At 32.1% G+C, this 15,081-nt stretch overlaps 1 protein-coding gene across 1 annotated transcript in view; it reads left to right on the forward strand.

Moving 5' to 3' along the window:
- The window catches only part of stg1 (stargazin-like protein), a 228,350-nt gene that overhangs the window by 125,656 nt on the left and 87,613 nt on the right, over window positions 1–15,081 (forward strand). Inside the window, exon 3 of the mRNA XM_075301781.1 lies at window positions 13,478–13,564. Within this exon, the coding sequence (XP_075157896.1) occupies window positions 13,478–13,564 (87 nt within the window). The remainder of the gene's footprint in view (window positions 1–13,477; window positions 13,565–15,081) is intronic.

The following is a 15,081-nucleotide window of genomic DNA, read 5'->3' on the forward strand; positions in this document are numbered from 1 at the left end:
TCACAATGGACTGAATAGTCTAAGTGAGCCTGATACATCGGGCTGCCACCTAACCTAACCTAACCGGTTAGAAGCTACAAGGTTAATCATTTTCTCGGAGTCCGACCACCGCCCCTAGCCCCGGAGGAAAGAGACCTCCCACGGTAGACTAGGGTGGTTTTAGCCCAATTAAAATCAGGCAAGTGCAGCCGACTCAATTCCTATCTATCAGTGGTTGATAGCAGCGTAGCTGACATGTGTCCCATCTGTAACCAAGGGCCACATGACACTCGTCATCTTGTCGCTTGCCCAGCTAAACCTACCCGACTCAGAACTCAATTATTTTTTTTGTAATTTGTTTTTATTTTGTTGAACTTCGCGTCCTTATATATCCCAGCAAAAACTCCTATTACCAGGTATGAGTACAAGTATGCCTGCGCCAAAATGGTAACAACTTCCTTGTACATATATCAGTAGTAATACTTTTACACGGGCATGACATTGGAGGAAAGTGCTTCCGTGCAAGCATACCAGCAGTCGAAAAATAAGTACTTCTTCGCAAGCATACCAACTCTTCGAAAATAATATCTTTACCATAAAGATACCCAAAAACTGCGAGCTCACCCCTGTTGTTTTGTAATCCAATCCAATATACCACACTCCTCGACATGGATCTATTCAATGATACTATTTTGTAATATAAATTATGTACTATACAACTTTAGAAAACAGAGATATATTTTATTGGCAATTTTTTCTGAAATATAATTTGGCATTACTTATCGCTGCTATTAACGGTGCATACTGTAGAGCCGAACCCGGAACTCGAGATATGATTTTGATTACCGGTATTAATAGAAAGAATCACTTTTTGCCTTCACAGGTAAGTTATTATTTTTAAATCCCAGGTAATACTACAAGTAGTAACTTTTTGATTACCGGTATTACTGAAAGAATCACTAGTGCTTACCCAGTTTTTGCTGGGTATACGCTACATAAAAAATAGTAACAATTATAATTAGAAGCTTTAATTGCAAACATATTTGGTATACTATAGAAGTCCTTTGTTGACGGTGTAATTATTATCTCCCTATATTTGAATGCTTGCCAATACCTTGAGTATTTATGTCCTCAATGAAAGGTACATTAAATCGCTTTATTAAAATTGTTGGGTTTTTTCTTTTCCTCTATTGAAAATAAAAAGTTCCCACTTTTAACCAATATCCGGTCGTTCTTGTGGCAGTCAATTCGAATGAAATACAATAGAAACGTGATGAGGTATGAATGGAAACATAATATAAAAAATGATGAAAGAACATGAAAACCAAAAGAAACAAGTTTTCTAGAATGAATATTAAAAAAAACACACACATAACAAACAAAAAAAAAAACCAAGAATACATTGGGATTATGTTTTATAAACTTTTCTCATATATGGCAAACCACAGGGAATAAACATAGCTCTAGAGTATGTTAAGGGAAAAACTATATGCTATTGGTGAGTTAATCAAAGCATTGTTGATTGGCAATGGTTGCAGTAATCGTAATACTTGAAAGAGTTTACAATTTAAAAATAAATACATATATTGATCTTTTAGCTTAAAGTAAATACAATAATGGTTCGCAGACTGTGAGTAAATACATAAGTCATATGACAGTAGCAGATTCTGCGGGACAAAAATTTCAAAAACAAAAATTCTATAGGAAAAAAATGTTGATAAAATTTACGATAGAAACAAAATGTTGACAAAATTTTCTACGGAAATAAAATGTTGAGAAACTTGTCTATAGAAATAAAATTTTAACAAAATTTTCTATAGACATAAAATTTTGAGCAAATTTTCTATAGAAATAAAACTTTGACAAAATGTTCTATAGAAATAAAATTTTTGACTAAATTTTCTACGGAAATAAAATGCTAACAAAATTTGTTATAGAAATAAGATTTTGACAAAATTTTCCGTAGAAATGAAATTTGGACAAAATTTTTTTTAGAATTGAAATTTTGACAAAATTATCTATAGGAATAAAATTTTCTATAGAAATAGAATTTTGACAACATTTTCTTTAGAAATAAAAACAAAATCTATAGAAATACAATTTTAAAAAAATTTCCCATAGAAATAAAATTTTGACAAAATTTTCTATAGAAATAAAATTTTGACAAAATTTTCTATAGAAATAAAATGTTGACAAAGTTTTCTATAGAAATAAAATTTTGAAAAAAAAAATTTTATAGAAATAAAATTTTTCCAATTAATGAATTGTTGAATGAAACGAGCTCGAGGTCTGTATTTTTATACCCTGCTCCACACTGTGGAACAGGGTATTATAAGTTAGTGCATATGTTTGCAACACCCAGAAGGAGACGAGATAGACACATGGAGTCTTTGGCAAAAATGGTCAGGGTGGGCTCCTGAGTCGATATAGCCATGTCCGTCTGTCCGTCTGTCCGTGAACACATTTTGTAATCAAAGTCTAGGTCGCAGTTTTAGTCCAATCGACTTCAAATTTGACACAAGTATGTGTTTTGGCTCAGAATATATCCCTATTGATTTTGGAAGAAATCGGTTCAGATTTAGATATAGCTCCCATGTATATATTTCGCCCGATATGGACTTATATGGCCCCAGAAGCCAGAGTTTTACCCTAATTGGCGTAAAATTTTGCACAAGAAGAACAATTAGTACTATAGTCAAGTGTGCCAAATTTCATTGAAATCGGTTCAGATTTAGATATAGCTCCCGTATATATCTTTCGCCCGATATGAACTAATACGGTCCCAGAAGCCAGAGTTTTACCCCAATTAGGTTGAAATTTTGCACAGGGAGTAGAATTAGCAGTGTAGTCAAGTGTGCTTGAAAGAGTTTACAATTTAAAAATAAATACATATATTGATCTTTTAGCTTAAAGTAAATACAATAATGGTTCGCAGACTGTGAGTAAATACATAAAAGACTTCATCGGGAAAATTATTCTGAGTGTACAAAAAGAAAAGAAAATATATACAAAAACATTGAAATACGTACAAATTTGATGTTACATTAAAAACACTTACGAAAACAACAAAAATATTACACCCACTATTGAGTAGAACCTAACGACACAGCGTCTGTTGTCATACTAACTATTGTTCTTCCGCCCTTTTGTTTTTCTGATCAGATTCCTGTAGCTTTGCGCCAAATTGTCAATGTCTGCCTTATAGTTCATTCTCTTTTCTGTTGGTGTGTTGAGAATGTGTAACATCCAGCGGTGCCAACTCTGACGATTTTTCGTCATTTTGACGATTTTTGATGGTAAATTTGGCCTCTGACGATTTGACGACGATTTTAAACAACTTAGTTATGAGATGACGATTTTTTAAAATGCTCGACTCAAGTGTTTCCTTTTAAGGGTTTTTGACGATTTTTCAAAGAGATGTAGTTATAAGTTGACGATTTTCATAAGTTGTAATGTAAACATGTTGTTTTGGATCTCAATAATATGACAATTTATATGTAGCTTGCTCCCAGCCGTCTCCAATGTAGAAAGAAATTTCAAAGCAATCAATATAAATAAACCTAAAATTCGAAATCCCTTTGAAACTTAAACATTGCAAGGTATTCTTTTGTCTATAAACTATTTAAAGCGAAATAATTTTGATTGCTATGGAGCCAGTTTAGTTAAATTCAATTTATTTATTTATTCATTACCGATAATAGTAATAATAAAAAAAATTATACATGAGCAAGTAATAGGGATTTAAATTCGCTTGGAGAATAGGAAATTTTTCTGTCAAGAAAATTTTGTTAAACAATGTAGTACATATGGTCACAATCAGATATATAGTAATTTAAATTAATTAAAAATTTATTTCAATTAATCGTCGTTTAAAAAACTGGAAACTATATGACTTACTTAGAGATTTAAATGGCATTATTCATGTAACTAAAATGAATAATCCCCTTTTTTAATAACAGCTTTATTGTGTATACAATATATGGATGCCTCAGATGTTTGAATAAAATTTTTATTTTGTTCCTAAATCTTTTTTTTTTCAACTGTTTTATGAGTGACGATTTTTTGACGAATTCTTTGGGATGAATTGACGATTTCGACGAAAAATATTTTTAAAATTGACGATTTTCAGCCCAAAACAGTTGGCACCACTGGTAACATCTCCAGTGTTAGTCTCTTATTATAGTTACTCTCACACTGTAGCACACGCGTTCTCTCTATATCGGGGTGGTGATGTTCTGCTGCACAGTGTGTTGATAGTGCCGTTTTTTGCATTGGTCTCTGTAACCGATGTTTTAGATCTGATTTATGACCAGATAAACGAGTTTTTAGTTTGTTCTTCGTAGTTCCTATGTAAACCTTGTCACATCCATCTTTTTCATTCCCATTGCACTTTATTTCGTATATTAGGTTGGACTTTTCCATGTTGTCAATTTTTGATTTTAGATTCGTAAATAATTTTTGTAGTGTGTTAATAGTTTTTGGACAAAAATTTTCTATTCTATTCTATTTTTACAATATTTTCTATAGAAATAAAAAAAACTATAGAAATAAAAGTTTGACAAAATTTTCTATAGAAATAAAAGTTTAACAACATTTTCTACAGAAATAAAATTTTGACAAAATTTTCTATAGAAATAAAATTTTGAAAAAAATTTCTATAGAAATAAAATTTTGACAAGCCTTACATTAGAAATAAAATTTTGACAAAATTTTTTATAGAAATAAAATTTTGACAAAATTTTCTATAGAAATAAAATGTTGACAACATTTTCTATAGAAATAAAATTTTGACAAAATTTTTTATAGAAATAAAATTTTGCCAAATTTTCCATAGGAATAAAATTTTGACAAAATTTTTCTATAGAAATGAAAAAAAAATATAGAAATAAAATTTTTACTATATTTTCTATAGAAATAAAAAAACTATAGAAATAAAATTTTGACACAATTTTCTATAGAAATAAAATTTTGACAAAATTTTCTAAAGAAATAAAATTTTGACAAACTTCTCTATGGAAATAAAATTTTGACAAAATTTTCTATAGAAATAAAATTTTAACAAAATTTTCTATAGAAATAAAAATTTGACAAACTTTTCTATAGAAATTAAATTTTGACAAAATTTTCTATTGAAATAAAATTTTGACAAAATTGTTGACTAAATTTTCTATAGAAATACAATTTTGACAAAATTTTCTTAGAAATAAAATTTTGACAAATTTTTCTATAGAAATAAAATTGTGACAAAATTTTCTATAGAATTAAAATTTTGACAATTTTTTTTTTAATAAAATGTTGACAAATTTTTCTATAGAAATAAAATTTTGACAAAACTTTCTATAGAATTAAAATTTTGACAAAATTTTCTATAGAAATAAAATTTTGACAAATTTTTCTAAAGAAATAAAATTTAGACAAACTATGGAAATAAAATTTTGACAAAATTTTCTATAGAATTAAAATTTTGACAAAAATTTTTTTTTAATAAAATTTTGAAAAAATTTTCTATAGAAATAAAATTTTGAAAAAATTTTCTATAGAAATAAAATTTTGACAAAATTTTCTAAAGAACTAAAAATTTTACAAAATTTTCTAAAGAAATAAAATTTTGGGAAGATGTTCGATAGAAATAAAATGTTGACAAAATTTTCTATAGAAATAAAATTTTGACAAAATTTTCTATAGAATTAAAATTTTGACAAAATTTTCTATAGAAATAAAATTTTGACAAAATTTTCTATAGAAATAAAATTTTGACAAAATTTTCTAAAGAACTAAAGTTTTGACAAAATTTTCTATAGAAATAAAATTTTAAAAATATTTTCTATAGAAATAAAATTTAAAAAAAAATTTCTATAGAAATAAAATTTTTCCAAAATTTTCTAGAGAAACAAAAAAAAAAAATTTGACAAATAAAACAAAATTTTGACAAAAAAGTCTATAGAAATACAATTTTGAGAAAATTGTCTATCCCTTCCCTTGCTGTGCAAACTAAACTCCTTAAACATCTAAAAGCTTCTCTAAGTGGTTTCACTGCAATGTGGAACGCCGTTCGGACTCGGCTATAAAATGGAGGTCCCTTGTCATTGAGCTTAACATAGAATCGGGCAGAACTCAGTGATGAGATAAAAGTTCACCACTGTGGTATCACAACGGACTGAATAGTCTAAGTGAGCCTGAAATATCGGGCTGCCACTATACCTAACCTAACATTCCCGTACGTCAATACTATGAGAGATTCATGTTTTTCGTTTGACCTGAAGAAGTGACCAGTAAGATCTAGTGCATTCAGGATATTTTCATGCATGTGCTCCATTGTGGAGGGTGCACCAATCAAAGTTTCGCCCATATTGCTTTCTTTTGTCTTCATGTTAAGCTGCTATGGTTATATTGCAATACATTCATCTATTTCGAATAACCACAACACTTTCCTACCTGAAACTCAAAAGAAAAATAATACGTATTTTTTCTCGAAAAGTTTAAAGTTATTCTCTGGTCTTGTAAGTTGTTTCCAAAAAGCACAAGTTTTGTCTACTCCAATAGAATTTTCATATGTAACTAGATAAAAGAAAAATCTACGTCTAAGTTTTGTGTGTTTATTTTTTTTTTTGTTTTGAAAAGAAAGAAAAGTTATACAATAGTTCATTCAATAACTAGCCTTAACAATCCATGTTTTGCAATGTAGGTGATGTAGCAATCCAGAAGAATAAGTTACTGACAGACATATACATGCATGTTAAAGTTGAAGTTAACATATTGAAGTTTTACTGATACAATGACTATGTTCTCTCTAAGGGATTTACCGGAAAAGTTGAAAGTATTTGACAAATGCAATAAGGCTAAATATATTTTTGTGAAGATAAAATATAATGAAACTGTAGTGTACTTCAATAAAACTACATACACTCAAAAAAAAAAAAGGAATTTGGTATCGATTCTTTAGAATACAGAAATTTTTTAGGGACTTGTCTGGCTTTAAATCTAGTTAGGTTCAATGAAATTAAAATTAGGATACAGATATCATTTATCGAATTCTCTTTTCACGGTATATAAATAAAGATATTCACTTACAAAAAAATGTCAGAATTCCAACGGATACTTCAAGTAAGGAGAGTCTAAAGTCGGGCGGGGCCGACTATATTATACCCGCACCACTTTGTAGATCTAAATTTTCGATACCATATCACATCCGTCAAATGTATTGGGGGCTATACATAAAGGTTTGTCCCAAATACATACATTTAAATATCACTCGATCTGGACAGAATATGATAGACTTTTACAAAATCTATAAACTCAAAATTTAAGTCGGCTAATGCACTAGGGTGGAACACAATGTTAGTAAAAAAATATGGGAAACATTAAAATCTGAAGCAATTTTAAGGAAACTTCGCAAAAGTTTATTTATGATTTATCGCTCGATATATATGTATTAGAAGTTTAGGAAAATTAGAGTTATTTTGACAACTTTTCGACTAAGCAGTGGCGATTTTACAAGGAAAATGTTGGTATTTTGGCCAATTTTGTCGAAATCAGAAAAACATATATATGGGAGCTATATCTAAATCTGAACCGATTTATCTCGTCTCCTTCTATAAAAATGTTTTCTTGATTCCAAAAAAAAAATCGGTTCAGATTTAGATATAGCTCCCATATACATCGTTCGCCCGATTTACACTCATATGACCACAGTGGCCAATCTTTTACTCCGATTTAATTGAAATTTTGCACAGGGAGTATAATTAGCATTGTAGCTATGCGTGTCAAATTTGGATGAAATCGGTTCAGATTTAGATATAGCTCCCATATATAGCTTTCGCCCGATTTACACTCATATGGCCACAGAGGCCAATTTTTGTGCTCCGATTTAGTTGAAATTTTGCACAGGAAGTAGAATTAGCGTTGTAGCTATGCGTGCCAAATTTGGTTGAAATCGTTTCAGATTTAGATATATCTCCCATAAATATATTTTTTGATTTCGACAAATATGGTCAAAATACCAACATTTTCCCTGTACGATGGCCACTGCTTAGTCGAATAGTTGTAACAATGACTCTAATTTTCCTAAACTTCTAATACATATATGTCGAGCGATAAATCATAAATAAACTTTTGCAAAGTTTCCTTAAAATTGCTTAAGATTTAAATGTTTCCATTTTTATACCTTCCACCATAGGATGGGGGTATATTAACTTTGTCATTCCCTTTGTAACACATAGAAATATTGCCTTAAGACCCCATAAAGTATATATATTCTGGGTCGTGGTGAAATTCTGAGTCGATCTGAGCATGTCCGTCCGTCCGTCTGTTGAAATCAATCACGCTAACTTCCGAACGAAACATCGACTTGAAACTTAGCACAAGTAGTTGTTATCAGCGTTGCCAGAATTGTTTCACCAAAAATAGCTAGAAAACAAGCTAATTTTTTTTGTATCAAAAGTCACATTTTTGATTGAAATTTAACAAACTTAAAGGCTTTATTTCACTTAAAATGCATATTATTTTAATTGTATTCATTTTATTTCCATTTTTGTGAGACTGTAAGAAAATCTAAGTCATATTAGCTCTGCTTGCCTACTCGATACATTTTGATTACTATCACAAATTTTTACTAGAAGTCCTTCATTTATATTTCCTAGTAAAAACTTTTTTCCCGGTAAACTTACAATTATCAGCTGGTTAATCATCAACAAGTCCAATGTCACATAGAACTGCATTAGAAAATATCAATATGTTTAGTTTTAACTGAATTAATGATAAATTCATGAACTTGTACACTTCTCCTAATATTACCCAAGAGAATAAAACCCATTCTAACTGTATTGCAAGTTTATACTGAATAACTTTTATTCAAAAATTTCCCATACAAACCTATTGTTGTCCAATTTTCGTAAATGTAAATCCATTCCATTAATAAATAGCAGATTTGTTTTGATCCTATCACTACGAATTTTTTTATTGCATTTTTTTTGGTGTTAAAAAAATAATACCACATTCAAAACTTTATTTCCGTAATTATTTCTATGTTCGGTTCCAAAGATTTTGTACACTAATGATTTTGGTATTGATTCAGAGTAAAATTTGAATTTATTCGTTTTTCCAGCTTTGTCTATCACAGTGCTTTAAAAACGTGCTAACGACAACTTAAATTTCCAAAAGACTCGACTTTAAGTAAAAATTATTCTGTGTATACGTTTTTAAAATAAAATGTTGAAAAACCTCTTCTATTTTTTAACGCTATTTTGGTTTGTGATCAAGATACAAAAACTCCACAAGACTATTTAATTAATTTTAAGAATTTTTAGAATTGACCCTAGTCTTCGTTCATGAAGAGATACCCATTTTTAAGTTGAATCACTTAAATATAAGGACAAAACGACTTTATCGGCTTTTGGACAAGGAAAACAGTTTATATAAGAGAAATTCACAAATGCTATTATAACCAAAATTCGCGTTCGTATTTTAAAGACATGATATCTTTGGCCTCACGACAATATTTTTTCAGTGTACAAAGCAATTCACATCTACTATTTTAATTTAGTAATATCATAATAACTTTAGAATGCGTATTATAATAACATAAAAAGGATAACCGTCAAATGCTATTATTCCTAATAATTTACTGACAGTTTATATAAGGAATTTGTATTGTAATAGTAGATTTAAAGTTTACGATAACTTTTATGAATACGAGGAAAAAACTTTACAACAAGGTGTATTTGCTGCAAAAATGCCCGCATAATGGCTGGAATAATTATTAAGGCTTCAATTTAACTTTGAAATATGTGGAAAACCTTATTCTGGCAGCAAGACTTAGATAAAAACGAAGTTTGATCCCTATTTCAATAGGAACATGTCGAAAATAAAAAAAAAAACCAAAAATAGTTAGAGGGTCATGAAAAAAAGCTAAATGCATTTTTTTCCCGCTAAACGTCTTCAAAAAAGCCAAATCTAGCGGGAAAAAAGGTAACTTGGCAACGCTGGTTGTTATTGATGTAGGTCGGATGGTATTGCAAATGGGCCATATCGGTCCACTTTTACGTATAGCACCCATATAAACGTACCCCCAAATTTGGCTTGCGATTGCTATAAGAAAAGCAAATTTCATCCGATCCGGCTGAAATTTGGTACGTGGTGTTGGTATATGTTCTCTAATGACCATGCAGAAATTGGTTCACCCCCATATAAACCGAGCCACAGATTTGAACTCCGGAGCCTCTTAGAGGAGCAAAAGTCATCCTATCCGATTGAAATTTGGTACGTGGTGTTAGTATATTGTATCTAACAACCATGCCAAAATTGGTCCATATCGGTCCATAATTATATATAGCCCTCATATAAGCCGATCCCCAGATTTGACCTCCGGAGCCTCTTAGAGGAGCAAAATTCATCCGATTCGGTTGAAATTTGGTACGTGGTGTTAGTATATGGTCTCTAACAACCATGCAAGAATTGGTCCATATCGGTCCATAATTATATTTAGCCCCCATATAGATCGATCCCCAGATTTGATCTCCGGAGCCTCTTGGAGGAGCAAACTTCATCCGATCCGGTTGAAATTTGGAACATGGTGTTAGAATGTGGTCTCTAACAAACACGCAAGAATTGCTCCATATCGGTCCATAATTATATATAGCCCCCATATAAACCGTTCCCCAGATTTGATCTCCGGAGCCTCTTGGAGGAGCAAAATTCATCCGATCCGGTTGAAATTTGGAACATGGTGTTAGAATGTGGTCTCTAACAAGCACGCAAGAATTGCTCCATATCGGTCCATAATTATATATAGCCCCATATAAACCGTTCCCCAGATTTGATCTCCGGAGCCTCTTGGAGGAGCAAAATTTATCCGATCCGGTTGATATTTGCAACGTGGTGTAAGTATAAGGGCGCTAATAACCATGCCAAAATTGGTCCATATCGGTTCATAATCATGGTTGCCACTCGAGCCAAAAATAATCTACCAAAATTTTATTTTTATAGAAAAATTTGTCAAAATTTTATTTTTATAGAAAATTTAGTCAAAATTTTATTTCTATAGAAAATGTTGTCAACATTTTATTTCTATAGAAAATTTGGTCAAAAATTTATTTCTATAAAAAATTTTGTCAAAATTTTATTTCTATAGAAAATTTTGTCAAAATTTTATTTCTATAGAAAATTTTGTCAAAATTTTATTTCTATAGAAAATTTTTTTTCCATATTTTATTTCTATAGAAAATTTTTTCCAAATTTTATTTCTATAGAAATTTTTTCCAAATTTTACTTCTATAGAAAATGTTGTCAAAATTTTATTTCTATAGAAAATTTTGTCAAAATTTTATTTCTATAGAAAATTTTTTTTCCATATTTTAGTTCTATAGAAAATTTTGCCAAAATTTTATTTCTATAGAAAATTTTATCAAAATTTTATTTCTATAGAAAATTTATTTCTATAGATTTTTTTCCAAATTTTACGTCTATAGAAAATGTTGTCAAAATTTTATTTCTATAGAAACTTTAAACTTAATTATATACGTATTTAATCGGCCTTTTTGAGTTTAATATATACCTTGATGGACTATGTGGTATATATTACGGTATTAGGAAGTTTTAAGATACCTTGCCATCGGCCAGTGTTACCGCAACCCAAGTAATTCGATTGTGGATGACAGTCTTTCGTAGAAGCTTCTACGCAATCCATGGTGGAGGGTACATAAGATTCCGCCTGGCCGAACTTACGGCCGTATATACTTGTTTTTACTAACATTGTGTTCCACCCTAGTGCATTAGCCGACTTAAATTTTGAGTCTATAGATTTTGTAGAAGTCTATCAAATTCTGTCCAGATCGAGTGATATTTAAATGTATGTATTTGGGAAAAACCTTTATATATAGCCCCCCAACACATTTGACGGATGTGATATGGTATCGAAAATTTAGATCTACAAAGTGGTGCAGGGTATTATATAGTCGGCCTCGCCCGACTTTAGACTTTCCCTATTTGTTTATTTTTGCTAATGTCTTCGCACGAAATCGTTCGTTCGTAAGACGCCGTGATAAAAAAAACGCAAAAAGTTCTCGCTTACAAAAGTGCAACTTAGTAAGCGAAGGAGGAAGCACCCGCTTACCTTAGTGCAACGAAATTCGCTAATTTCAGCACTTCCATATTTTAACAAATTTTTGTCAGGCGTTCTACAAAAAAAAATTTAAGTGTGTCGCCCGTTATAAACGAAGAACTTACTGACACCTTTAGAAGAAGTAGCGCTGAATTCTGAACTTACAACTTAGCGCAGAATAGTTGTGCCTACAGTATGAACACTATAATTTGGGTGTTTCCAATTTTATGATTATTTTTTTGCTGGGCAAATATGTAGTTTGCTCCGATTGAATTTCATAAATACATATTATCCTCCATGGGAGAATCGATCAAATGTTAAATAAATATTTGTTAGATGTCTCCCATTCGTAATGGACATAGAATATGTATCAAAAAATACAAAAACAATTTCAATCATTCAAATAACAAAATTGAATTTAGAACAACAAAGTGCTCCATAGTTCTGAACAAAGTGTTCCATAGTTCTGAATAATGCAATATAAGACAAAGCTTTAATTAATAAATACATGCATCAAATTTATTTCATTTTGTGTGTTTTTTTCTCTACTTTTTCTCTTTTCATATATGTCTGTCTGCTTGGGTTGTGTGGATGTGAATCTCAATCATTGAAATCACCAATGACATGGAATGGAATCAACCATCATCGTCATCATCATCAACATGCGACACCAACAATGTGTGGCATAAATAATTACAATATCTTCATCAATGTGACAACCAAAACTACAAACGCCAAAATCAAAATGTGCCACCCTCAACCACATTGGCATTCACTATTTTCGGTATTTCGGGTTACCATGGCCATGACCAATGTTGCTGGTTTGGTGTTGTTGTTTGCTGCTGATTGTTTTTTTTTTTTTTTTTTGTTATATGGCTGACGCGTTGATTTGGTTCAACTCGACGACACAACATCCGTATGGGTTTGACTAAACTAAAACAAAAATCTCTCTCTGAAATATTCTTCCTGGTGTCTGCTGTTTTTGGAAAAACCAACAATGCATTGGGAAAACACCAACAACATCCATCCATTTGAAATGGATTATTTTTTTATTCCACTGACATATGGATTACAAAATGTGGAACCAAAACATGAATGTGTAACGAACCACGAACCACCAACAATGACGGCGTCTACAATGACAATGGTCATGTTGCTATAATAATGCCAATGAAAATACCACCACTATCACTATAATAATCCAACCCACCAATATCCCTGCGTCACCATCATCAACATGGATTTGGATCTGGATGTTCGTCCTCTCCTACATGGTATCCTTTTCCCATCTTGAAAACGCATACTGTACTTAATATAATTGTTTGGGGATGCCACCCATGCCATTGGCGACAATGATGCACCATCACCACGTAATTTCTCCTCATTGACTTTGGGTAACAGGAGTGAAAACATATAACTGCACTAAAATTGACTATTTTTCCAAAGTTTACCATCCCGATCCACATGATTCTGCATCAGCAATACCATGTAAGTATATTCGTTCGTTCTTATGCCACGTCTATTTAAAGTAAACAAAGAAACAGGAAACTGAAATGACAAAGCGAGGCATACGGGAGAAAACAGTGTTGCCAATGTAATTGGGAAAACAAAAGCCGACATTACAATACCCTTTTATAATACACTGATATTGACCTACTATGAACAATTATCCAACGTTAATTTGGGAAAAGCCATTGGAAAACAATTAAGGAAAGTCTAAAGTCGGTCGACTATAAAGGTTGATACGGTCAAAATTTGGTCAAGGGAAAACGCGTGTAAATCGGTGAAATCGTTTATTTAAAAAATCAAATTAAATTTCTTTTTCAAGTTCAATTAGTATAAAATTCAGGAAAAATATTCAGTTAGGCTTTCGCTTTTCCAAATCCGAATTGCCGGGCCTCACGCTTGACACCTGTCATCAGATTTTGTACAGCCACCTTGTCCACCTTCTTCGCCGCAGAAAGCCAGTTTGCCAGTTTGAACTGCTGCTCGTCCTTAGCAGTTTTTTTGGTCTTCTTTAGGTTCCGCTTGACAATAGCCCAGTATTTCTCAATTGGGCGGAGCTCTGGCGTGTTGCGAGGGTTCTTGTCCATGGGAACCACCTGCGCGTTGTTGGCGGCGTACCACTCCATGGCATTTTTACCGTAATGGCAAGATGCCAAATCCGGCCAAAACAGTACGGAACAACCGTGTTTCTTCAGGAAAGGCAGCAGACGTTTATTCAAACATTCTTTCACGTAAATTTCTTGGTTGACAGTCCCGGAAGCTATGAAAATGCTGCTATTCAAGCCACAGGTACAGATGGCTTGCCAAACCAGATATTTCTTTGCGAACTTTGACAGTTTTTTGTGCTTGAAAATATCTGCTACCTTTCCCCTTCCTTTTGCCGTATAAAACTCCTGTCCCGGAAGCTGCTTGTAGTCGGCTCTGACGTAGGTTTCGTCGTCCATTACCACGCAGTCAAACTTCGTCAGCATCGTCGTGTACAGCCTCCGGGATCGCGCTTTGCCCGTCGTATTTTGTTTATCATCGCGATTTGGAGTCACTACCTTCTTGTAAGTCGATAGTCCGGCTCGTTTTTTGGCTTGATGCACGGTTGTAGACGATACACCCAGCTTATTTGCGGCATCTCGGAGAGAGAGGTTAGGATTTCGCTTGAAACTACCGGCAACTCTCTTTGTCGTCTCAGCGGCTTCCGGTTTTCGATTTCCCCCCTATCCAGACTTCCTGGCTGTCGACAAACGTTCCCCAAACATTTTAACGGTTGATTTGGCAAATTTTAGCGATTTTGCCAGCTATGCGTGCGAGTAGCTCGGATTTTCGCGATGCGCGAGCAAAATTTTGATACGCTGCTCTTCTTGCTTGGACGGCATTTTGACAACTGAAGAGTGAATTCCAAAATCAAAATAGGAGCAACATTCTACACACACACACCTTCAAAATGAGGGGTGTTCAGGTTTTTTAAATGCAAAATTGAAAGAAATACGTCAAGTTTATATTGACCA

Source organism: Haematobia irritans, chromosome 3, assembly GCF_050003625.1.
Source record: "Haematobia irritans isolate KBUSLIRL chromosome 3, ASM5000362v1, whole genome shotgun sequence".
In the NCBI taxonomy this organism is placed as follows: domain Eukaryota; kingdom Metazoa; phylum Arthropoda; class Insecta; order Diptera; family Muscidae; genus Haematobia; species Haematobia irritans.